We start from the raw sequence: 25,891 nt of genomic DNA, 5'->3' as shown, positions 1-25,891 counted from the left end.
TTGGAAGCTTGAATTCCCAAGTGTTTTCCTCAGCTTTGAGCTGCATTTTTGTTGTATGATGTAATGCTGATTTGCTGGAGCAAAACCTGTCACTGGTGAAAGAGAAATACTTGGGAAAGACCCTTTGGGCTTTTAGAAATTGCTCAGGTGTTTTTCTTTCTTTCTTTTTTTTTTTTTTTTTTGTGTGTGTGTGTCTTCTTCTGTTTGAATAAAGGAAAATTCAGGGCAAAGAAGGTCCAAGTTGACAGTCTGTGGAGGCAACACATCTCCCTTGCCTCTATACCTCATATATCTCCTAGGTGTCACGGTAGGTTAACAGAAGATCTTCACCTACCACTCAGAACAAAAGTAAGAGCTAGAAATAAGATGCAAAATGATGCCTAGGAATGTTTTGCTGGATGGCATTACGGTGCATTTGGATTCTGTAATAAATGAATTGTGATCATATCCTCTGCCTTCGGTAGCATAGCGGGTATTTTAATCTTCTGAAACAAATACTGAAGCATTCTCTGTACTCTCTGAGTCAAGCAGGTAAGTGTGCGATGCTCACTTTAAATTACTTAAAAACAATTAACAAAATACTATCGCTGTTTTAGAACTGGCAAGCAAGTTGAGAAAAACATAATTTCCTTTGTCAAATCAGTACCACGTCCAGTAATTGTCTTGTAAAAGAAAGAGTGTTTACCTTTACTGCCACATCAGTCAAATTATTTTGTATTTTAATAGCTTGGGTCAGCTTGCTTCGAACCATCAGGAGCAGTTCCTTACCCTTGATAGAGCAGGTGGATAAAATCCCAGCTCTCCTTTCCCTAGAACATTTCTGCTTCCGTTTGAGGTCTGCTGGAGGAGTCGGGTGCTTTTTGCCTTCTCCACGAAGGTTGCAACTTTATCTGCTTATATTGGATGATCCTGTATTGCCCCCATAGGAGCTTGAAACATAATTTCCCCAAAAAAATGTAAGTTGATGCACTTAGATCGCTGCAAATTAGTAGCTTTCTGTTCTCGTGACAGTAAACATTACATTCAGCTGATTACTTCGTACGCTGCCCCATTAACTTTTATGTAGTTTTCCAAGAAGACCAACTTTATGTTTATTTAAACGATTAAAACAAGGAACTAGCAACGCTATCTCTCTTCTTCGTCGTAAGTATAGATAAAGATTGCTCATCAAAATAGTTTGAGACAAATACTGAAAATTTGAACAATAAATGTTAACAAAATTACTCAGATAAAATACAGTGAGCCGAGATCTCGTAGTTGAAGTTTTTAGAAGCATGGACATGATTCAAGAACTCGAATTGCACTGAAAGTTGATGAAATTAAGGAGTCAAAACAAGTCTGATGCTTTTGAAAATTTGCCTAACTAAGCTAATCTCATGTCGAGTTCGAGTCTTGCCCTTTCTTGGTCCCATGAACATCCTCTCTTTAAGGAGGAGAATTAGCGTCTACTTGGTCCGTGTAAGGGTGTCTACGTGAGAGAAAGTAGTCATGGGCAATTTGGGGCATCTCTTCTTCTATAAAAGATCATCTCCTTTCCAAACTTTTCAAACTTAAAGGTAAGTAACTGTTTTTAAAACCTAGGGATTAAAAATAAAAACGACTGAAATCTTCAACGTGAAAATCTTATGCTTACTGTTTTTTAAAATAAATTTAGGAAGCAAACACAAGGAACACAAGTGCGCAACTGGATGAAGGCCTACAAATTTCAAAATTGAGCAAATAATCTTGTGACTGCAAACTGGGCCGAGGTGCTCGCTTCTCTTGCTTTCACCGTGGCTCTGGCGCGCGCCCGTACGTGTGGTTTTATGCTTTCTCACAGCCATTTGGAGCAATTAAAGAACGATGCTGTGACTACAGAGTGCTTTCTGTTCGTTAGATTGCTCCTTAATGAGCTCTGATAGAGTGCAGGTATTGAAGTTAGCTGGGCTTTGTTTATTAACTTCGATAATGTACTTATTGATGCCATTCTAAAGTGCATGGTGTATAAAAAGTACACATCTTTTATAATTACAGAGAATTTTCTGTAATCTGATTTCATAAGCTTGAATGGAATAAGCTAGCGATGGTTTACTCATATTCTGGTCTTTAGGAGTATTAATAAAGCTTATTAATTTATTGTTTTTGAACTGTATCTTTCCCTGCTATAGCTGTGACTCTGTATTTCTAAATTAGAAGTAATTTGTGTCTAATATTGCACATTTCATGGTACTCGAGATTAATCTTGACCCACAGAGGACTCGATGCATACCCTACTTTCACAGTAATTCTTCGTTTGCATACTGCTCGTGTGTCCTATGGGACTATATTTAAAATATAATAAGGTAAAAATACTTATCTGTATTACAAGTATATTGTTCCACTTTAGCTGGAACATTTTGAAACACAGTCTGCCATCTCCAATATTAGCATTTTGTTTGCAAAAAAAAGTCGGGAACAAAGTCTTTTGGTGATGACTCTATTAGTAATTACCAAATTTAATCATACATTTATGAAAGCATTTCCATAATTCAAGGGTACTGGGTCAGTTGAGGAGTGCTTTTTCCCTCTCTGGCATTTTCAAATTTCATTCCTCGACTTGCCTTGTTTGCTGCTGGTGTGCGTGCTTGAGCACTGACCACAGATCTGTTAATGTAATGCGTGTGAAAGAGATGAATAGGAAATAACTTACCTAAAACAGTGTGTTTAACACCAATGGCCTGAGAGTAATAGCACACAGAAATAGGGTATTTTGTATTTCTTTTGACTCGTGTAAATTAGCAGAGATGTTCGTATGGGATTCGGCATGTTGGAAAAATTAAAGGTTGGAGCTTTTGTTGTTGCCTCGGCCTTTAATAACGTAGCTGAATCGTTCAGTTCCATCCTGGTAAAAATCCTGTCCCCCTGCCAGCACCCACCCCCCTGCGGAGGCACCTGGCAGCGTTAGGTGCTTTTTCAGTTTGTTAGTTAACATAGATCTTATATAATTTTATATTTGTTTTCTGAAATAGAGGCTGCCCTTGCAAACTAAATAATGAGGGAGAGATTTGGGCTAAAATTTTCCTCTTCTGAGTAATGTATTCTGTGCAGCCTTCCCTCCTGCTCAGTTTGCGTATGCTTTTACCTCTTTGCAGGCATAAATCACCTCCGGGAGACTAACAGGCAGTGGCATTTAGAACATGTCATTATTTAGCCTGGCTCGAATCCGTGGGGATTGCTGGAAAAAAAGATTTGCAACTAGGTCCCCTACGCTGGGCTTGGCTGCCGCCCGCTCGCCAGGGCGGCGGAGACCGAGGCGCGGCGGCGATGCCCGCGGGTCCCGGCACCGCTCCGGCTCCCGTTGCCGCGTGCTTCGAGCCCCGCCGGCACTTTGATTTTATTTATTTTTTTGCGTGCGTCTGTGCTCCGCAATCGCGGTGGCCGTTGCGAGCCGCCTCGCCCGGCGTTGCGTCGTGCGCAGGAGGCACCTTCGTGGCTGCGGGGATCGCGGGCTCGGCTGGAAGCAGGTCGGCTGCTGACTCCTGGGCTGGCTTTCCGTGAGTGGTGTGTGTTTTCCAAATGCAATTTTTATATACTGCAGATATACATACACACACACACATATGTGTGTGTGTGTGTATATATATATATATAGATATATACACACTTACATATTTAAAGTATTGATTTAGAAGCTGTTATAACGGAGCACTCGCTGTCAACTGCTGCCAGAGCAATGCCATGTCTAATGCAGTCAGTTCCTGCAGCAGATTTCCCGGCATGCGTAAAGGAGGCTGACCCACCCTTTTATTTTTCTACGTTAAAAATTGCTTTGTCAGAGGGGGGAAAAAAATGAAAAGACACTTAGTCACCTAGATGTTGTACGCACTGTTTTAATCAAAGAGGAATGGGAACATCAGGCTGCTGGCGCTTCATTTTATTTCAAACTTGTAGTCTTTGCCTTTAACGCGAGCACCCGGGAGCGGGGTGCTGCTGAGGGTGCCGGGGTGTTTGCTGACATCCGCTCGTGCTGCTGCAGCTGCCCCTGGCTGGCAGCGGCAGGCAGCTCCGCTCCCGGCTGCGCAGCGCTTTGGGCGGGGATTTACTGCGGAGGATCGGGAACCCCTCGGCGTTTTCCTTCCCCTTGGGAACGGTCCCTTCAAAGCGTACGGTTGTTGTGCGCGATGGAGAGGATTTGTTGTGCCGTCGGTCTTAACGGAGAAGTGGTGGAATTGGGGGGGGGGATACAAGGATGATGGGGATGCAGGCGTTTCTCCGACCCGTTTCTAATGCCGATCTGCTGCCCTGAAGCTGCTGCTAAACACGGTGGTGGTGGTGGCGGCGGCGATTACTTAATCTCTTTGTAATTGAGAGAAGGAATTAATAGCAATTAGTCGCTTGCTGTATGATGCTCAGCTGGCTCTCCCTGGCACTCCGACCCTGGCATTTGCCTGCTGTAGCTGGGGGGATATTAGCTACCGAATGAGATAGCATCTTTTGGAAATTAAAATAAAACATAAATCTTGGTGGCTTTTCTTAGATTAAGTTACTTAAAAGATGTCAAAAGTTTTCCTTCCTCTAAGTGCTGGATGGAAGCTAATATTGATCACTGTGTCAGTATTTTGCTGTCATTCCTATTTCCCTTGGGACGTTAGTGAAAACTCGCTGTTCTCTGTTGTGCATTGCAGCCTCTTCAGAAGCTCCTTAACCAGGTCCGCCCAGTCTGTCCCGATTCTTGTTTTCAGTTAACGCGGCTGCCGTGTTTGCTAGCCCTGATTCCTCCACCGATACACCTCCACGAAGCCTTTCGGATGTCGGACCTAAGGCTTTTGCGCGAACCCGTGGCCTTTCCCCGCGTCTGAAACCTTCACAGTAACCGAGTCGTTTGCAGCTCTGACAAGTGATGGTTTGTGCAAACTGTTGTCCAGACGGTTGTTGGTTCCCACCTATCAATACTGAACATTACTCAAGCAAACAGCAACAGATACCTGCGCTCACCTGTAAATAAGACCTGTGGAAATGTTTGACTGAGAGTCCTGATGCGCACACGAGGGTGAACGCTACCAACGCTGTGAACTCGAGCGCTCGGAAAACGTGAGAAGTAATGTTCCCTTAGCAACAGTAATGTTTTTTTTTCACGTATATTAAGATAACTCTTTAATTATGTAATTGTGTGGTATTGTTCCCTAGTAACCTTGCTCCTCCACTGCAGGGAATGGGATGTGCTCAAAATGTTGATTTGTAGCAAAGACAGAGAAATCAAACACTTCCATCGTTCAAGCCTTAACCAAGGGCTGATCCTTACCTTCTTGCAAGCCTCTGCCTTGCTCCCTGTATGTCTTCAATTCCATAGGTACCAGCCTTTTTCACTACCTGACTTTGATTTGTTCCTATTTATGTATATTTTAAACTGGAAGTGTTCTTCGTTTCCCAGCTCCTGCTTGGGAGGGAGAAGGTGCCTTCCTGCAGCGGAGAGCAGCCAGTGGGATGCTCCCAGGTTTGCTGCTGCTTTTCCTTGGATTACGCAGGGCATGGCGCATGGGAGACGTCAGCCCTCCGCAGCCTTCCAAGGCCTCGGAAAACCAGGATCGGGGCTGCCCGGCTGCCTTACGCTAGTGCAGCGACCCTGTGGTTTTATTTACACGTGTTAAATACGCATGTGTATGTGTGCACGTGTTCCTGCGCCCGAGCGCGAGGGGAAAGCTGTACCCCGGTGATATTTGGTCTCAAAACGTATCGAAAAGCCACAGGGTATTTCACCCTCGCTCCGGTCTCTGCTGCCACCGCACCAAAGGCAGCACCCACGGATCAGCGGTCCTTCCAAGTGATTTTAGGTAGATGAATTCCTGCTCGCACGTGAAGTATTCGAGCAGGGCTGCCTCCGGTCGTCTGGTGTTACCTGCATCAGAGCTGCCAGCGTGCGTTTGGTACGTGCACGAAGGAAAGAACCGCTTCGCTTCGACCGGGGAGCTGCTTCCCGGAGACCAGGATCTGCTCGTTTGGGGCCGAGCGTGCTTGTCCCTTAGGTTTATTCCGTTGCAGCAGACGCAGCTGGACTTTGGTTGCCTGCTGAGGTAGTGGGTGAAAGCCCTTGGTCTAAACGGCGGCCGGCGGGAGCTCCTCGCCGAGGCACGGTTCATCCTGCTCCTGTTGAACGCGAACGATGCTGAGGCTGCGAAGGCAACGCGTGCTTTGAAGCCTTGATTTCGGAAGTCTTCATCTTGCTTCCTCCGCTCTAGCTCAGTGGAGATTTTTAATAATTTAAGCTACTGAAAAGGAAGTGGATTGCACAGGGATAAAGCGGTGTTACTCCAGTAATATGATGTCTTATACTACAGTCTGGCCTTTTTCTGCTGCTCTTGGTGCTCTTCTCTCCAATCCTGATCGTGTCTCATCCTAAAGGGCCTTGATTAAGCTGTGGCTGGTGCAGCGCAATTATGCAAAAGGAAAAAAAAATTGGAGCATGGGTCCATACTTGATCTGTTCCTTCATCTCCAGGATTCGTACTGCCCAGCAGTGGTGGCTTACTGTAGTATCATGTTTTAAGCCAAAATTAGGCCTTGAAGTCCTTTATAAATTTTTTTTTAACTAACTTGCAAATCTCTTGTGTCTTTTTCAGACACGTGTTCGAGTCTTTAGGTATAAATACTTATTTGTTCTCTTTGGGATTTAGAGGTTGTCAATCTGGGCTCGAAGCTGGGGGGCCTTTGGTGGCGGCGACTCCATCTGTACGCAAAGAACAGCACTGTGTGCCACAAGTGAAAATACAGAGATACTGGCCTCTGATCCTGTTTTAGGGTAGTACCGCTCTATGCTAACTGGGCTGTAGGAAGACCTGGCGTAAGCAACCCGAGAGGATGCGTCCCAGCTAGCGAGGGCTCCTTGGATGTGTCAGAGCTGCGGTGCTATTCGCAATGTCACATCCTGCTTGCAACCAGAATAGAAAAATGAGTCAGGGAAAACATCGTGGTCTGCGGTCTCCCCGGCGGCAGGCAGGCTGCGAGGCGGATCGGAGCGTGCGCCGTGCCGTAGGAGACGGGCCGCGGAGGTCGCGCTAGCTTGCTGAGGAGGCGGTGCCGCGGTCGGGCGAAGCACGGAGGTGCCAGGGAATTGCGTTGCTGGCAGCCGCTCAAGAGGCCTGGCCAGTGCTTGGGTGAAACCGAGGCCCGAGGAAAAGGAAAATAAAATAAAATGAAATAAAATAAAATAACCTCTACATAGCCCATTTCCTGTGTTTGCATCTCCTTGGGGATGAAGACTTGCGTTTCGTTCGCCTTATCAGTTCTGCCGTTACGCTCCAATATACAATTTATCCTTCAAACCAGACAACAGACGTAATTTGTGTATAATATGAGTTGACAAAATTGAATCGATTTTGAGGCGTAACGCCCTCCGCCTTGAAAAAGAACAACCTTTGATTATATGTATCTGTAGAAGTGTATCAAAGACAGCTTTTATTGCAATCAAAAAGTACAAATTCTAAAAATTGGTTATTGCAGCTCTGTAAGAATTCAGTTACTTCAAAACTATTTTTGAAGGTAGTAAAATATTCCCCCACCCTGGAAGGGCTAACGTGCCCTTCACTTTAAGTGCTTGGCTTTGCTTTTCGGCTACGCTCCTCTCTGCTTTCTGCTTGCACGGACCGCGTGCGCTCAAACGTCTGTATTGATGTGTGTATCTATTGTTTCTAATCTAGTCAGTTGATCGATGAAGACCAGCATGTAATTAATTGTATAATATTGCGCACAAAGCCCCTCTCTGCGTTTATCTGGATGGATTTGTTACTTGTTAATGCTAGCTGCTTTCCTAAACAGTTTCAAGGGGATTTAATGAACAGTGTTCTTGTTCCTCCCTGCCTTCTCCGTTTTTAGCTGACAATTTTAAAAGGAGACAAATTCAAAAGAATCTTCTTTATTTATTTTCCTGGACCTATTTCATCATACGCTAATTTTTTTTATATTTTGATAAAACGATCCAAAGTGAAGGAACAAATTAGAGATGCACGATTTCGTTTCTATTTCATTCCAGCATTTGTGGAGACAGCAGGAAAAATTAAAAATAAGTGTGTGTATGTATATATACTTTTTTTAAAGCCTCCTTATTTCCTGAGGATTTAACTTGAGTGAGCAAGGGAGGAATTGGAAGAGAGAGCAAAGGAGTCTGCAGCCAGCTTGTCCCAGGGTCCCTTTGCGTGGCGAGGCCAGCCTGGGTCACGCGGGCGCCGCGATGGTACTCGAGGGGAAGTTGCATCTGCCTGACCTGTCCACTCTGATGTTCTACCTCTGCTGTTTTGGTTCTCGTGCAGATGGAGGGAGCGAGGAGCCGCCAGACCGAAGACAGGCAAGTGTAGACTCCCGCCAGAGCCGATCTGGGCAAGGTAAACACGAGTGTTGTTCTCCTGTAGAAACTCGTTTCTCATTTGTTTGGCCATTTTTATTCATCCGTTTTCTATTTTTCGTAGGCTGTCCATTTGTCTGGAATTTTTGTAACCATTATGATCGTTCCAATAGGTGCAAATTTACTAAGATTTGGAGCACAAAGCTGGCCATCTTCCTACAGTTTGGAATAATTTCTGGCCCAGCAAAGTTCCTTGCACCTCTGCTTTGCAGTCAGAGGGACAGGGTGGTGTAAAGAGTGCTTATCGCATGCCAAAGCAAATCCAGGGGTGAACAGTGCCTTCCTCCCTGATCGTAAAGGAGAGACCTTGTGTAGTTCGTCTACCAACTCTTTCGTTGCCGAGGACCCATAATCTGCAGTAGCCTCGGTGGTTAAAGCCACTGCTGCGGCTGCGTAGCAAGGAGAGCTGTCGCCGACCCCAGCAGCTCTTGGCTCTGGGCTGGCTTCTGTATCTGCAGAAGTAGCTTGTTTAAAAGTTTTTAAGTATTTGCTCGTTTATGAGGGCTGTGAAAATGCAGGTATCTTTACACCGCTCACGAGACTGATTAAAAAGCACCCTACGGAAACACAGCTCTCTAGTAGGTGCTCTATGTGTTGACTCGTTTTCTGCTTCAGATTGCAGCAATAATTTTCCTTTAATTTAGACGCCACTCTGTTGTTGTCATGGTGTCCTAATGACTTATTATAGAGACGTATTCTCCAGAGCATTATTCGGTTTTGGCAGCGTTCCAGTGTTGCCCAGGCGAAATTACTGCAAGTGATTGAAGCCTGTAATCAGAATTAGGGGGAATAAGAGTTTAGAACTATAACCATGAAACCCTGTGAAATGTCAACAGCTGAAACTGCTTTATGTTAACATAGACTCTCTGTAATATTAATTTTAAAATTTCATTTATTAAAGTAGAGGAATTGAAATAAGAAAGAAGCAAGGGAATTTATAGCTGCATGTCTCTAGTGAGAGCTTGCCTTCGAATCGCATTGGCGTTGGATGATTTTGTTACAGAATACAAAATGAATAGTCCTTTCCCAAACACTGTTAGTTCAAGTGAAGTTCCTATAGTATTGCTTTCAAAGGCAGAACCTTGCCCGCTTTCTTTGCTGTTAGTCCTTATGACATTTTCATTTGTTTGGGGTTTGGTTGTAAGCTTGTTTTTAGAAGACACAGCAGCCCAGATGAGCCTGCTGATTTCAGAGTTGCCTACTGGATTGCGGTGCCTTCATTTCAGATACTGTATTCTCTCAGCATGCATTTCTGTATATTATGCTGAATCTTGGGTTGCTGTGGAAAAATACTCATTTGAGGAAATCTTATATATAAATATTTTTTTCAAAATACTTGCTTGCCAAACAAATAACACACCTATTTCAGTTTCCATTAAAATGCAATGCTGTAAAGAATGTAATTCCTCCCAAGGAGCTCACTTAATTTGCTTTGTATGACTTTAGGAAAAGCCATAGTTCACAGGCAGTTTTAGCATGGCTGGGAACAGGGCGGGACAGAAAAGCAAAAGGGAAACATGCAAAATACCTTCCTACTTCTCCGAGAAACAGAAACTTCTGCACGGAATATTCTCATTTGGATCAGTACATGTGACTGTAGACCTAGGCTGTCCTTCCCGTATAACAAAACTCATGCGTTGAGGTTGCTCACGTGTGCTGCTACAGCATAGTGCTGCTGTTTAACAAAAAATGCTACCTTTATCAGTTCTGCCTTGCTTGCTGACTGCATTCCCTCCTCACGTTGGGAGAGGAAGGAAGAGGGAGAGCTTTTTCCACTTCCTTCTTCTCTTCCTGCTCCTTTAAGCCTGGAGTTAACCCTTTCTTTCATCTCATGTAAATTGTGCGAGGAGATGGAGGAGAAGGCTCTCTTGCTCCACAGAAGCAGCATCTTTAACCTTGCCCAGTTCCATATGCATAGGTTCCTACCAGTCTGCATGTGTTAACAAGTATTTTCATGAGGAGGGGTTCAGAGACCTTACTATGCTCAGGTAAACCAGCCAACTTGAAACGAAGCAGTAACCTCACTGGTATTTAAACTTATTTAAACTATATAGCATTTATAGTTTCAAAAGAAACCAAAAACATGGTCTTAAGAAACTACAACTTTTGATTTTAAGAATCATTATCAATGATGGCAAATCTTTGAATGTGTGTGTCTGGCACCAGATATGTTTTGAAAGTAACTTTGTAGGTCCTTTTTGTCAGTGCCAGCCCAATCTGCGAATGCCAAATTTGGTACTGCTGCCAGTGGTTTGCATTCGTTCATCTTTTAGCTATGGGCCTAGCACTGGAAGACGGTTATGAACAACCATGCAGAGTCAGCAGAGGTGTTCAGCTCTCAGAAATCCTTTTGAATAAAGCAAGGTCCTGTATTAGCTTATGTAAGATAAGCTATATGCGGAGCCAATAATTACAATTGGCAATGCACCACTGAGAGAAGTCGGACTCTTTTTTTATTGGAGCAGCATGCTTTCAAATTGTGCCCTCCTGGAAGAACTATGATCAAGTGCATTAGTGGAACCTCTGCATCTTTTGGTTGACTGCCAGCTGAAATGTAGACCCAAGGTGGCATCAGACTCCACCTTTGGAACTCTGCTGAGCAGCAGCACTGTCCTGTTTGCTGTACGAGTGCAAGACTTGGGCTTGCTCTGGAGAGATTCATGTCTTTTCAAGCAACCTTGTTTGTCCAGTCTGCATGCTGCATGGCTTTCCATCTGATGGGGGGAAACCTGAGACGTTGCCATCTTCCCACCTTTGATGCTGTGAATGCTGCAGCACAGCTGTGTCTGCTTTGATATATGAAAGCCCCTGGGGTGGTATCCAGGCAGCTGAATGGGGATGTGTCTAGCATAGTGGGACTTCCAAGGTGATCGCCCTGGACTCCCTTTGCAGTCAGCAGAGGTTATCGATAGGCAGTGGAGTCCAGGGTGCAGGTCTTTTCCTAAAGCAGAACCCCAAAACATCTAATCCAATGAGCCTTGTCCTAAAGTGCTTGAGAAGCATTTCAAAACAGCTGGCTTAGATGTGGACACCCACTTTGTGGACACCATGATTAGATGAGAGGTTTCAGCACACCACAGTGCTTCCTGCACCTGTGATCGAAGAGGCCCGAGGAAGCACTTTGAAGAGGCCGTGAGCCCAGACTCCAGCAGTGTCAGTGCGTGTAACGAAGCGCTGCAGCTGGTGGACGGGTGGCAGTGGCACCCGGGCGTCTCGCTGGGCTCTCGCAGGCTGCAAAGCGAGGCTGAGCCGCTGCTGAGCTAGGGTGGTAGTAGCGGACATGAAAAGTTGGTAAGTCGGTAATTCTAGTTTTCTCTGACTATAACCAAATGTTTCCTATTAGAATATAAAAAGCATATTGTCAGCAACAGCATGTTTTAATGCAAAAATGGAAGGTAAAAAAGAACAGTGACCTGCTTCCCCTTAAAGGGACGTAGTCAAGTGGAATATTTCTTCACGCACTTCCTTAAAGCAGCCTAAAACGAATAGAAAAACTATCAGTGACTAGCTCGCAGTGACAATAATGGCAATCTGTAATGAATTCAACATAAATATATCAAACTAACATACTATTAGAGCTTACTGAAGTCATAAAGATTTAAGGACAAAACTGTAAGTATTAAACTTCAAACATGTTCACTTAATTCCTATGAACCGTGGCAAATGTTCAGCAAACAAGAGTAGAAGTTCATATTTTGAACTGTCAGAAACAGTGTATGTGTAACGTGCATTAGTGCTTGTTTAATGTATTGTAATGAAGATACAGAAATGCTGAGACATATCCCTGAAAGTTGGCATCAGTAATGGGTGGATTTTAGCCACAAATTGTACTACCTTTTTGCAGGTTTCAGGAGCTTGTCCAAGATTTGAGTTATCTGAATGCATGTTTTTCCTCTGCTCATAAATGATATTTTGCATTGTTCACATTGTCCTTTGGATATCGGGAATAAAGTTAGTCCATCGTCTCCTCTGAAGTACCATGTATTTGAAAGCATTTGTCCTTTTGTCCACAGACAATTTCTGCCTACTCACTGTCTAGGAGTCGCACTTTCTTTTAAATGTATTTATGCAGGCCACTGAGAACTGCACAGAGCTATCCAACGCAGATCAATAGCTTGCCTTGATGAAGGAAAAACAGTAGTTGGCACTAAAAGCTAAATTGCAGCTCTTAAGGGTGTAGTACAAGTATAATTCTGTTACGTGATTTGTAGTGGGATATAAATGTGATTGGTTTTAAGATGATCTTGCACATTATTGGTCAACTCTATAAGGTTGTGCCGAGAGCACCAAATATTCTGGATCACAGGTTTCCATATTCTGCAGCAAATAGGAAATACTTCAGGCTCCAAACTCTTCCTGCTTTAGGACACCTCCCCTTCCTTTTACAACATGGAGAGTTGCGGGGCTGGTTGCTCGTAGAGGGTTTTATTTGTTCCTTTTTTCTTTTCTCCCCCCCTGCCCCAAGGCTTCAAATAGACCTTTGCTTATTCCATCCCTAGTATCTTTTTACATGTCTTTCTTTAAGCTGCCACTGCCTTCACTTACTGTTCTCCAAAATCTAAGCTACCAGCTCCTCAAGATTGATGCTTCCCTGGCAGACAGCACTGAGTTTGGTTGCCGTACTACCTGGCAGATGGAAGGCCAGCACGTTTTCTTGCTCAAAGAACGTACGAAAGCTTTTTTAATCCAAAGGCTTTATATAAATAAGAAGTGTTATCAAAATACAAAGAGAAAATGTAGTTAAACCAACCTGATCTTTTTATAATAGAAAGCGGCAATCTGAACATGCCAAAACTGCCAGTTGGATTATTGCTGTGTCTGAATGATAATTGAAACTGGTGTCTCTAGGGCTCTTAACTAAAAAAGTCAAAGTAAACACTTTGTGGTTATGCTGTTCATGACCTAAAGAGATGTGGTTGCAGAAATGCTGTTCCTTCATGGGAAGGACCAAGCTTGTCCGAGGTGAAGGTGCGAAAGCCGCCGTCACTGCTGTCTGCAGGCGTCCGAGGGAGGTGCAGCGAGATGGTCCTCTGGCCAGCGATGATGAAAGCCGTAGACCTCCTTCATTCTAAGCCATCCTATTTTGTGTTTCTCGTCCTCCCAGGCACCTCCACAGAGAACGACTGTGCTTTTGAACCAGACTACGCAATTCCTCCACTCCCAGTGACCGAAGGTATGCAGCACATTCGGATTATGGAGGGCATGTCCCGCTCTCTTCCATCCTCCCCCTTACTCACACATCAGTCTATCAGTGTTCGGCTCCAACCTGTGAAGAAGTTAACTGGTAAGGACTTTACATAAGTTCCGTGGGGCTTTTAAGGTCCATTGGTGCAAAATCTGTAAGAAAACTCTGAGCAAGCTTCTGCATGCAAGTCAGCATTTGTTTATTGTGTCACCCGCTGTAGACTAAAACCACAGTGTTTGCAGGAGCAGAGTAGTTTAAGGAATGGATTGGATGTTGCTCTGATGGAGAAATCTTTCTATTCTGAAAACGATCCCTCCATTTCACAAATATTTACAAATATTCTAGTACTACCAGAATGTATTTTAGTTCCATTTTGTGTTCTGGCTTATGCACGATGAAAATGCTATAGTAACTTTAAGGAAATTTATGCTAAAATTTTTAATGCTTAGAGAAGACTGCATCAGAAAAATGCTAAATTTGTTTTAGTATGGCAAAGTGATTTTTTTCATCATTCATACATATTTTTAAACTGTTTTGTTTCTCTCATCTCCTGGGATTGCGTATTTGAACTCCTGATTGTTTTAAAGTAGTTGGATTTTTGAAAGAACCTGGCAACTAATGTGCATTTAAAAGCCTGACATCAGATTTCTTCTGGGAACAATTTGAGAAACTTGCTTCTTGCCTAAAATCTGACATTTCTCTCTGCCTATGTTTAAAAGCCAGGATGCTATATTTATATTGACAGAAATCTTTGAAAAATTTTTAGCCAATGTGGTCAGACCTGTGCTTACAAAAGGGACCCTCTTCTGTACCTTTTATTTTCCCTGCCCTCTGATGAAAAGAGAAATAGAAAAGGATTCAGAAGGTTGAGCAAAGCTCTATGGCTTGGCTGGCGCTGGTCTGAGTACACTAGACACACGCATCCGTGAAAGCCAGAGCAAATAACATCTTTTACCTGTTTTAAGTTTAAAGGAGTTTGTCTGCTGTCTAAAACGTCCCTGTTTCACTCCTCACTCTCATCATCTGTGCTCTGATCGGTGGGCAGAGGTTTGGCTGCTGCCCAGAACCCTCTCTGGAGCAAAGTGTCTTCCTTTTATAACCTTATTTAATCCAATGATGTAAAAATGCTGCAAGAAAGAAATATTGGTCCAAAAAACATGAGAAATTCAACAGTAACAGCGTGTTCTCGTTCCTCTCACTAACACCCTAATAATCTTTTGATTTTTTTTTTTTTTTTTAGTTTTTTATTCTTATTTTTACTTTTATAGTGGATCTATCCCATCTCTGTATGCCCCAGCGCAGCTGGCTCCCGGCAGCGTAGTCTTGCCCTCACACAGACTCCATGCCACCTCCATCGCTGTTCCCTCTCGTCCACCTCACAGCCTCCAAATCAGTTAGTCTTATGCTTCCTTTAAGATTCGAAAGCTAGCTCTCCGGTGATAGGAACTCACCTGGAATCACCCAGCGAAGGCGTTTTTAAAGGTGTTAAGCTCTGCCCATGATAGTGGTCAGTTTGTGTTGTCCACCTTTTGGACCCCCACCTATAAATCTAATTTAGGTGTTCCCAAAATCATGGCAGCAAAGATGAGATTTGGGTTGAGATTAAGATACCTGCAAGCAGACATCCTCCCATGCACTGGCTGCTCAATCTCCCGTTGTACTCTGCAGGTCTCTAATCACTAAAGTCAACAGCAGCTAACGAACGAGCCGGGTGGCTGGCCCTAGGTATCCAATTTGGGGCCATCTGAGCTGGTTTCCAGGTTCCTCTGGTTCTAGTGTGACTTGAAACAGTTGTTCATACCTGTGCACCTGCATTTAGGTGTCTGGATATAAACTGCATCCATATCTGAGTGTTCACTTAACATTTACCCCTTTGTACAGAGTGAAACCGCTTCTTTCCTTAATGAAACCACCTCCTAGCTAGTGTTTGCAGCAACTTCTTGGAGCTGGGTTGATCAGAATTACTGACTTTGATCCTATCCATTGCTTGGCTCAACTGCCTTTTTAGCTTACGTTCAGGAGGCTGCATTCGGTCTCTAAATGGTTGTTTAATAACAATTTTGTTCAAGGAAAACTGCTATGACATGAGTGCAAACTTTGCGTTTTACCTGCCTGAGAAGAGCAAAGAGTCAGTAACTACATGTTCTGGTTTCTTTAATGCCTCTGATGGTCAGAAGGATAAGTGACACCAGCCATAGGTAGTGGTAAGACTTTCTTTAAAATGCTGATTTGGGCCAATTCCAGCACTGTATTGAAGTAAGTTGAAATTTTGCTGAAAATAGTGGAGAGAGGGTAAAATCTATAGAATGGTGCCTGTTTCTACACTAAATTGCAGGCAGCTCCGTCCCACAAAATTGCAATCAATGAAACATTTAGTTTTCAAAAGGAATTATGGTTCTTAACGTGCCATGTTCTCAGTTTATTTGAGACTACATGGAAGTAAGTAGTCTGGAATTGGTAAGAGTCAAGTTATGTAAGTAGTTTTAGGTTATAGAGAATCACGAACCAGAGAGAAATGTAATTACAAAGAGGAAATTATGCAGTTTTTCACATGCAAACTAATTTAACATTGAGAATAGTTACAAATACTCCCAGATAAGAATTTCTAACAATTAAAGGAGTAACAGTGGAATTATTAGTTTTTCTAGACAGCTTACTAAAGGGGTGCAGTTTTATAGAAAGATGCCTAGTGAGATCGTAAAAAAGAAGCAGTATGTGATGAAAGAACTATTTTTACAGGACCCCGTAAAATGGATGTTTCCATTTTATTTCACAAGCAGATTTTTTGTGTCCTATGATGTAAGTAAAGTCCCAAATCACAAGTTGTTTTAATCATTATTTTGCGAATGCCTCTGTGCATCAGCTGCAAAGTACCTGTGATAACTACATTATTTTTTGTGACCTGATACTGCTTTTCTGGAGAGAATACTCAAAAAAGCAAAACTACTTCTAATTCTATGTCTTAATTTCATTTATGAGCATGTGTGTGTCAAATCAAATCAGAGAAGATTTCTGTGGCAACTACACATTACATTTAGACTCTCTTAACAGTTGCATGTTTATCGTAATCTGATTTTACTGGATGAGAATCAGTAATATTGAGCTCATTAATGTGCTGGAATCTTGGTTAAAAATTTGGATTTCCAATTTCTACAGCTTTGGCTGCTGTTTCAGGAAAGAAGCTGAAGTTTGATACACAAGCTAAAAAGAGCAGACAAAAAAAATGGTTTCATTTGCTAACCATATGGTAGTAAAGAGTAGAGTGTTACTGCATTTTGAGAGGCACCAAGGTTTGCACTATGGACATAAACAGAGGTTATATTTGCCAAAAGTAACTGAATAATTAGCCATGTGTATGGAGTAAGTATTGGAGATCAGGTATCGTTATTTATAAATAATTGCTTAATATATGAATGATTGTATTCAATTGAATACAATTGAATTGCATTCAAATAACATATACTATTCTCTCAATAAATATAAGAGAGATTTCTTCAGAGGACTTTGAAAATTCAGAGCTGGCGGTTGAGTGAATGAGTTTGGAAGGGCATAAAAAAGGCGAAGGCGGAAGGAAGAGATTTCTGAAAAATACAGAAGCTACTTTGACTCTGCAGGAACTTGCAGTGGGTCGAGGCCATTCGGTAGGAGCGAGTCCGGGAGGTGAGGGATGATCAGGGTGACACTGGAAAAATAAAGAGCTGTGAAAATATTTTAAAGGATGCCTGGAGTTTGACTCCCTTGTTCAGCTGTCTTCTGCATGACTTATCAATTGATAAGGACTTTGAAAATGTGCCGTAAGTTCCGTCTTACAATGTGAGGATCTGCAGAGAACTTCTCAGTGGAAACGAGAGAACCGCAACGTAGTTCTACGTGGGGCCTTCGGGAAGGCTGATGATGTTACCTGGGGAGATTAGGGAGGGTTTTGATCTTTTATTTATTTGAAATTCTTTCAGTTTTAAAAGTATCCTTCAATTTGCAGTCTCCAGTCAGGGTTGTTCAGGGGGTGTTCAGACACAAATGCTTACTATTATTTTTGTCCCATGGAATTTCCTTTTCTTTTAGGAAACAGCTAAGAGTACTCTGTATTTTGCTCCATATCTTGCTTTACCAGAGTGACTGCTAAAATGAGCTTATTTTTTTATTTAATGTTCATTACTGACTTTTAAAAACATAAAGTCTAGTAGATGAGAGAAGTTGTTTCAAAATGCAGTCCATCTCATTATAGTCTGCGATATTAGTATGGTTTTTCCTAGTTGTCAGTCCTTTCTTCAGATGCAAATACACTGTTTGCAGTGCTTCAGCGTATGGAAATTCTCTGTGTATTTTTAATGAAGTCTTTCTTTGTGCAGTGCCAGATAGTAATTGGCAGATGTGGAGTCCAAAAGCATCCTGACGCTGAAAGCAGAGACTGTGAAAAATGACAAATTGAAGAGTGGCCATTTTCCTAGTCATAACATGCATTTGTACTTGTTTAATATATTGTATGGCACAGAGCTAATTTGCTTCTGTCTTACCTGAGTATTCTTCCATGGTCTTTATATTATTCCCAGTTCTCTAGTCTGTTAGTCTCCTGCTCTGCTTGGAAACTGGCATTAGCCTCCTCCTCGTCATCATCCAAATTGCAGCAATTCAGCCTAGTGGATTAAGCTGCATATATCAATAATTATTTTTTCAATGTGGCAACAGGTCCGGCTTCATTGACTTCCCAGCTCGTGGGAAGCTTTGCTTGCATTTGGCCAGGCGGTGGTTTGGGATCTTGCTAGCTTCTCAGTGTGCCGGGTGCTGGGATCCTAGTGGGAGCTTTTGTAGGTAGCAATTTAAAGAAATGGGTGACTTTGAGCAAATTCCCAGGGTTTGGGGAGCGTGCGTTCTGCATTCCCGTGGGAATGCATTTTGAAGAACCGTGCCGGGGTATTCGATGAGAGCCGTGTAAAATAGCACGGCATTGACGAAATGCTGATAATTCTTATTGCACAAACACAAATGAAGAAAACCATGGGCTCCTCTTTCGATTTGGAGTTCTGCTTTGGGGACACACAGAAATCTATGGGAAACTGCCTGTGTTTGTCTTAAAGTTGCATTTCCCTTTTGCGTCTGTTTTAAACACCCTGCTGCAGCTAGACCCAATCCAGTACAGGATGTAAACACGTGCTAATGTTTTGCACGTACGTGTCTTGATGACTTCAGTGAAGCTCCTAATAGACTTAGAATTCAAAGCGTGTCTCAGTGCATTGATGAGTTAGCATGATTTTTAAATTATTAGTTTTAATTTCCTGTTGATATTGTAAAAGGGAAATGTTTATTTTGCAGTCATTATAGGAATTTGCTGTGCTTGCTTTAAACTAACATACAAAGGAATGGGGAAGGTAATGCTTTCTGCTACATTTTATTCATTTTAGTCATTAAACATAGTATTTATCACTTTTTTTTTTCTTCAAATGTTTCTTACTGTCTTTCTCTTATCTACTGTTAATCTGGCAGACTTGAAAAGCTGCAGAAAGACACAGTTATTGGATGAGTGACCATTTACTGTACCAGCAAGTAAAGAGGGGTTTGTTTGCTGGGGGACATTGACTGGTGACGTATAAAGACCCTCGTTTTTGTTAAATACTTCATTTTGTTCATGATGTCAGCACAGACTGTGCTGTTTCATTGAAGAAAATGTGGAATTGGCGTCAGATTGGTGAAGATGAGTTCACAGCCTCTCGCTCTTATTTGTGTCAGTACTATTTCTTTTTCTCTCCATACTTTAAATCTCATAGAACTGATAAACAACTTTGTTCAAAATCTCCTTGCAATTATGAAGCTTAGGAGAAAAGCAAATAGCCCGCAGTTCGACAGCGAGTGCATGGAGACGTTTCTCTGAGTCTTGCTCGCTGCGATGCTGTTTGTTCTTCTACTTTGCCTCACTCTTATTTCCAGTTGTTAATGCTGCACAATAAAAGCAGTGATTTCTTTTGGAAGAGGATGAGGGTTATTCTGGGAAACTGAAGGGTTATGAAGAGAGGCTTTTGTCCATCTGACAGTTGCCACATGGATTTTTCAAAGCAACCTTCAGAGCATAGAAAATTGTTGAGAAATTATCCAATTGTCGGGCCTTTTTTGTGCTGTTTGTTCCTTACATACATTTGTGTGTGACTAACCCATTCATGTAATAATTTCCATATCTGCACAGTGGCTGCATAGGGGAACGGTACCGTTTATTACATAAAACGCTTTGTTGTCTTTAAGTGTTTTTTTCCTAAAGATTTGGATTCCCAAGGCTGCTTACAACAAAACGTGACTGTACCAAATTCCAGTTAATACTTTCTGGAATTCTTCAGAGATAGAAATTTAAATACGAAAGGCTTTCAGCCTATTCAGAAGATAATTTGCTTATGTTCAAGGGCTAAAATGTCTTAAACAGGTCTAGAAATGTATGCATCCATTCCAGGGTAGTTGTCGAGTAGGTTTGTCAGAGGAAAGGAAAGCAGCTTCTGAGATGGCTTCTAGGTGGCACCAGTTTCTCATGGACATCGTGGGAGCTGGTTTGCTTTGGGGTCTGACCGACTCTTTAAAAAGGAAGAGAAACCTGTAGAGCACCAGGGAACTTGCACGATAGGAATTAGCATTGCATTTCTTTTTAGTTTGTATTTTGGAGTTTTAGAGTTTCATCTTTTGAAGCCTTTAACCTGACTGGTCAGTAAACAAGTTAGTTTTCCGTCTGGGCGGCAGCCGAGATGGCCCCTGTTTGGTCTGAAGCCGTGGGGCCGCGTGACGTGAACGCTTTTGATTTCTCCGTTTTCTCTGTGCTAAGTCTGGGCTGAATTCGTGAGGGTTGATAAATATTCAATGTGGTTGCAATTTTCGCTCTGCTGAATGGGAGGGTGATTAAGGAAAACTCAGGCCATTGCTTTCTAAAGGGTGAGGTAATAGGGAAGCGTAAGTAATCCGCTTTCTCTCCCTCTCCTACAAGTATAACCTATTGTTCAGCAGTGGCTACAAACAGGCTTTAAATCAGCGTGTTTAACCTAAGTGGATGCTGTATGTATTAAATTCTTTTTGTCACAACAGCAGTTATGTTAGAATAATGTAAAGAACACGTAATGTTAAAGGGAAAAAAAAGAGGAAAATCCCCCACAAGTATGTAAAAAGACACTGTTTTGATTTCTCTTTGGAGTAAAATTAGCATTTAAAAGTTGCAGCACAAACACAGGAGCAATTTTCAAAATTATTGGGTTAAATCTTTTCTTATAGACGGCTCAAAGCCACCGGTAATATTTATTGATGGCTCAAAGCCCCGGTCCCAGTGGAAAGAGTGCAGTTGTATCATACCCCTCGTTGAGGAGGGCGATGCTTTTCGGGAGGGGGCTTGCGCAGACAGATACATCTTTGCGTTTAGGCAATTAGTAGCATGCCTTTTCCCAAAGGGACCTCCGGCCGTGGAGACGTTGTCGGGACGCTGCGGGGACTCGCCAGGGTGCTGCCGAGCTGCGACGGAGCCGCCCGGGCCGGGCTGGTGCCCTGAACGCCTTCACCTACCTCGTTTTTAGCGCTGGGTGCTTCTGCGTCCTCCTTTTATATCTATTGATGGGGTTGTTATTAAAAAGGAAGCGTTAACAGCTTACGTTTGAAACACTTTTGTGTTTTTTTTCCTCCTTCTCTGTCTTTAGCAAATGGGTAAATATTCTTCATGCTAACTGCCATGGGGGGACTGAACAAGCTGAGCTCTCTGTGCGTGGAAAGCCCAGCTTTAATCGTTTCTTGTTTAATGGTGACAAAACCAGATTAATAACGGCAGCCCTCCGGGACGGCTCGTTCCCTTGAAGCTAACGGGCTCGCTCAGCTGAGTGTGAGCGTGAGCGGCGATGAGACGGCTCCCTGAGGTGTGCGAGTGCCGGGGAGAAGCTGGCGGGGTTTGCGTTTGTGCAGGTGACATAGAGCAGCGAAGGGAAAGGATTTCTGAAAGTCTAGATTTGGGCAGCTCGGGCAAGACCTCGGGAGTGCAGTTTCGTGCTGGCCGGGGGTGAAGCGGTTGCAGAGCTCTTGCAACGTGTTTGTGTCTTTGGGGCCGTGCATGAAGTAAAAAGCACCCGCTGGCAGCGCCGCGTGAAGTTCTGTCCTCTGTGCGCGGGGTACGTATTGCACGGGGAGTACGAGCCTCGGTCGTGCCTGCAGCTCGGCGACGCGCCGTACGGGTTGGCTTTCGTGGCGCTGTGTTATCTGAAGACGCTTTGGGGCGCTGCCAGCCTTCGGGGCGGGCTGCTGGCAGGTGCGGGCCGCCGGCGGATGCGCGGGTTAACGCCGGGAGGTTTTCCGGTGCCGGGGCGGAGCGGCAGGTGCCGGTGCTGCTCGGGGCTCAGCCACCTGATGGTGCTGCAGGTTGCTTCCACCCAGGCGCAGCTTCTTCCCCGCCTGGAGCTGGCAGCTCCCGAAGGCTCTTACTTGTTCTTTTTTTATTATTTATTTTTTTTAATTTTTTTTTCGTTGTTAGCTTGCTGTCATTTTCGTTACGTAATAATTCTGAGCAGACTCGAAAAAAGCTGCAAAATCGCATCACTGTGTTGCACGTCCGTACAACGCTCCCGGCGTGCAGGTCTCGGCTTGCTGCCGCCGTGCCGAGACCCCAACAGCGCCGGGGGGATACCAGCGGGGCGGAAAGGATGCTGCTGCTTTAACGCATCCGAGGGCTCGGAGCCTTTTAGTGGAATCTGCTCCCACAATCCATGTCACGGCTCCTTATATGGTGCGGCTTTTTCTCCCCGCTCCGCTCCGGTTGCCATGCCAGCGGCAGCACTGCACCATTCATCGGGCTGCTCCGGCCGCATCGCTCCGAGCGCGCACGGCAGCATCCCCGAATCCCGCGCCGGGCGCTACTGCGCCATGATCTGCCGCCTGCTCTCGGCCTTCCGCTCTGACGAAAGAGCAAATTGAGCTGCGCCGCGGAGAGCGCAGGAATACTTGGGGTTCTCCCCCCGGGCCCGGCCCGAGGGAGCCTGCGCTCGCTGCGGCGCCCTGCGAGGAGACGCTGCCCAGTGCCTGGCCGGAGGGAGAGGGCTCGGCCTCGCGGAGCCCTTCCGCGCTGCCCTCGGAGCCCGCTGCTCCGGGGCGAGCGATGCTCGCCGGCGGCGCGGAGCTGCCGCGCCGGCGGGAGGAGGAGGAGGCCTCCGGAGCGCCCGGGCGCCGCGGAGCCGGCGCTGGGGAGAGGCCGGCGGGGGCCGCGCGCGGCCGGAGCGCTCTGCGGCCGCTGCGAAACCCCGTGAGTATCCGGCTTGTCTCGCGCGCGCTTCGCGCTCGGCCGCGTTGGGCTCTTCTTGGCCGCCTTTAAACTCCGCGGAAAAGCGGCGCGCGGAGAGGGATGCTGCCGCCTGCGGTGGGCCGGGCAGCCATTAGGAGGTTTTTATTACGAGCAAGGCTAGCTCCGCTTCCGCTGTTTTTCTTTCAGTTGCTGTTTTACGTAATCCGAGTTTGCCTCCTGCTCGCCGCGCACAGAATTTCGTGCACAAACGGACGTGCAAGGAAAAAAGAAAAATCCCGCTTTCTCACTGATACTATAATCTGAAAGAGCTACTGAGGGCTGAGCTGAAAACTGCCACCGGTCACTCTTGCTCTCAGAGCAAAGGCAGGGAGATGAGGGGTTTCTGTAGTATTGCGGGATGAGCCCAGGTTAGAATTGAGTGGATTATAGAAGCCGCACGTGTTGGAGGAGAGGGACTGTGCAAGGAAATTTGCTTCTCACTGGGGGAAAAAAAAATGAGGCTTTTAATTTAGTGCTCCTGGGAAAAACAGAAATACATTAATCCTCATTTTAAAGGTAACATTTGAGGAAAAGCTATTAAGGTCCCTACTGTTCATGCTGCACTTAATTCTGGAGAGATGCAGCAGTTAAAACCAGTGGTTTCAGTGCCGACTTTCATCCTTTTTAGAGGTTTTTGTATCCCAGTGTTCACAGTGCGTTTACGTTTGATTTGTGTTGCTTTCGACGTGACATTGATCCAAAATTCGCGTTTCTCACGTAGGAGAAGAGCCGGCCCGCAGGCCCGCTCTGGGCTGCACTTGGGAACTGCCCAGCGGTGCCAAGGGCTGAATCCGCTCTGGAGGCTGCCAGTAGGTTCAGGTTTCTCCAAGATGCGTAACGTGTCTTTTCTGGGTGTTACCCACATTGCATTTAATTTTCTCAACTATATTGCGAGCTACAGTTATCCTCAGGTTTAACAGAAGTAGAAAACTTGTTATTTTTTCAGACAGGATTAATGAGTTAAAGTAAAACACACAGAAAAGCAACATTTCCTCATGATTTTGGCATCTACATTTTTAATCCTGTCCTGTATTCTAGTGGGGCAGCCTATACTGTTTCTGGGAGTAAAACCAATTAGAGGTGGAGGCTGCTTTTTCATATACAGCAGTGTCTGTTGAATGTATTTTTCCTCCTGTTGTGTCAGTCCCTTACTATTCTTTTTTATGCTGCTTCATTCGTTATTTTTGGACCTGTGATTTGTTTTGACAGGCGTATAGCTGTACGGGCTCCAGTTGGGTTTGCAGAAATAAAGCAGGTGTATGAATGTGTCTGTGTGTGCACCCACATACGTGATGCACTCGTATTTCTTAATTAAATATAACTCTTTGTGTGGGAATTGATTAATTTCCCACTCCATTTTTGTGTGGCTCCCAAACTGCTCCTGCAATTTATATAGCGAAATAATGTATGTATTTGTAACTTTCTGAATTAAACCAAATCGTGGGTGGAGGGCTTTTCTATCATTAGAGAGCTGTCAAACTCCTGATGTTTCTGCATTAATTTCATGGTAGCCTGGATGCAGCTTATTTTATTTTTAAATGGAGGAAAGGGGGGAAAATTGGTATATATTTATTTGCTATAGGAAATCACTAGCCAATTTTAGGGTGCTTTTTTCCCAGAATGGTGTTTACAAGACAAGAACCCTATTCTGTCTTGTTTTGACACACAGCTGCCTTCCATATTACCAGAGCAGTAATGATAATGGAGATGTGCACAAAATCCCACGTGTTTTCTCTTGATGTTTGCCTAGACTGCCTGCTGGGCCTACAAAACCTGTACAATTTGCTCTTTACCCTTTTTTTTAAAAAAACCAAAACATTTAGACTGTTTAACTAGCTCAGATTCACAGTGAATAGAGTAAACAAGTTATCACAGGAGTATACATGGGAAAGGGCGATAGCATCTTTTAATTGGAGATTTTTTTTTATATGCACTTAAATGAAGAGAGAGCCCCAAAGGTTTATGTTTAATGCAAGTAGCATTTAAAAATAAATAAAGAGCCTGGAACCTCCTTGGCTTTTCAGAAGCTCGGGGCTGAAAGTCTGTCCTTATTTCACACTGATGCTACACAAAATGGAGCATCTGTCGAAAACTAGACTTCTGTTAGGTGAGAAGTTTAATTTTTAGTCATAGCTAAAAAGTTCCTCCAACAAGAGAAGGCAGTGTGGGAAGCCTTAACGTGGAGTTAAATCAGGCCACCTTCATTCCCTTGGAGGTACCTTTCCTTCTTTTTGCTCCTAGAGCATTCCCTAAAAGAACTTTGCACTTAGTCCTGGCGTTGCTTATGAGCAGAGGCGGCCTTCGCAGGTCTCCTCTCAAACTGTCACTTATTTTCTTAGCCTTTCCTCCTTCTATAACCTGCTTTCTCAATGCTTCTTGCTATGTTTTGCATGATCACATTGGATTATTTCCCCTAAGACCAACCATTATTTTTATCAAAGTTAATTTCTGATGTGGTTCCTACCAGAATCTTAGTTTCCTCTAATCGTGGAGAAAACTGCTTAGTCTCACCGCCGCTCCCAGCATCCTCACCAAGTTTGGAGCTGTGACATGTTAAAAGTTCTTGCAGCAGGTGTATAGTTGGGCATTAAAACAGGGTCATTAATTGCCTACCTACATGGTTTGGAGTTTTTATTATTCAGAACCAAGACCGATGCCCAAAATGGATGGAAAAAGAGCCATTACTCTGGAGCGTTCTTTCAGCATTTTCTCTTTCCTTGCTCTCTAGCTTTCCTTGAGTTGCTGTTGGTGATGTTTAATTCTGTTTGTAGATATAGGACTGATTTAACCACACAAATATAGTTTGGAGTTGTATCGGAGAGGTATTTGGCCCAGTGTTCAGCTTGTATTCCTAAATACCTGTGCACCTTGTACTGACATAACCCCTACCAATGGTTTTTGATCCTCAAAACGTGAAACTACACAATGCATCCTCCTTCTGTCTACTCTGTTAAGAAATAATGCATTACTTGTTACCAAAGTAGAGGTCAGGATGGTATTTCCAGTTAGATAATACAGTGTATACATTTCTTAACCAGCTGCTTTCTTATTGCAGCATCAGCTTTCTAATCGTTTAA

General features: G+C 43.9%; 1 protein-coding gene across 1 annotated transcript in view; it reads left to right on the top strand.

Annotated features, from left to right (window-relative positions):
* Positions 1 to 25,891, top strand: part of TANC2 (tetratricopeptide repeat, ankyrin repeat and coiled-coil containing 2) — a 239,560-nt gene that overhangs the window by 82,802 nt on the left and 130,867 nt on the right. Inside the window, exons 4-5 of the mRNA XM_062595777.1 lie at positions 8,261 to 8,332; positions 13,457 to 13,636. Coding sequence (XP_062451761.1) covers positions 8,261 to 8,332; positions 13,457 to 13,636 — 252 coding nt within the window. The remainder of the gene's footprint in view (positions 1 to 8,260; positions 8,333 to 13,456; positions 13,637 to 25,891) is intronic.

Source organism: Rhea pennata, chromosome 26 (genome assembly GCF_028389875.1).
Source record: "Rhea pennata isolate bPtePen1 chromosome 26, bPtePen1.pri, whole genome shotgun sequence".
Lineage (NCBI taxonomy): Eukaryota > Metazoa > Chordata > Aves > Rheiformes > Rheidae > Rhea > Rhea pennata.
This window is presented reverse-complemented; position numbering and strand designations above follow the sequence as displayed.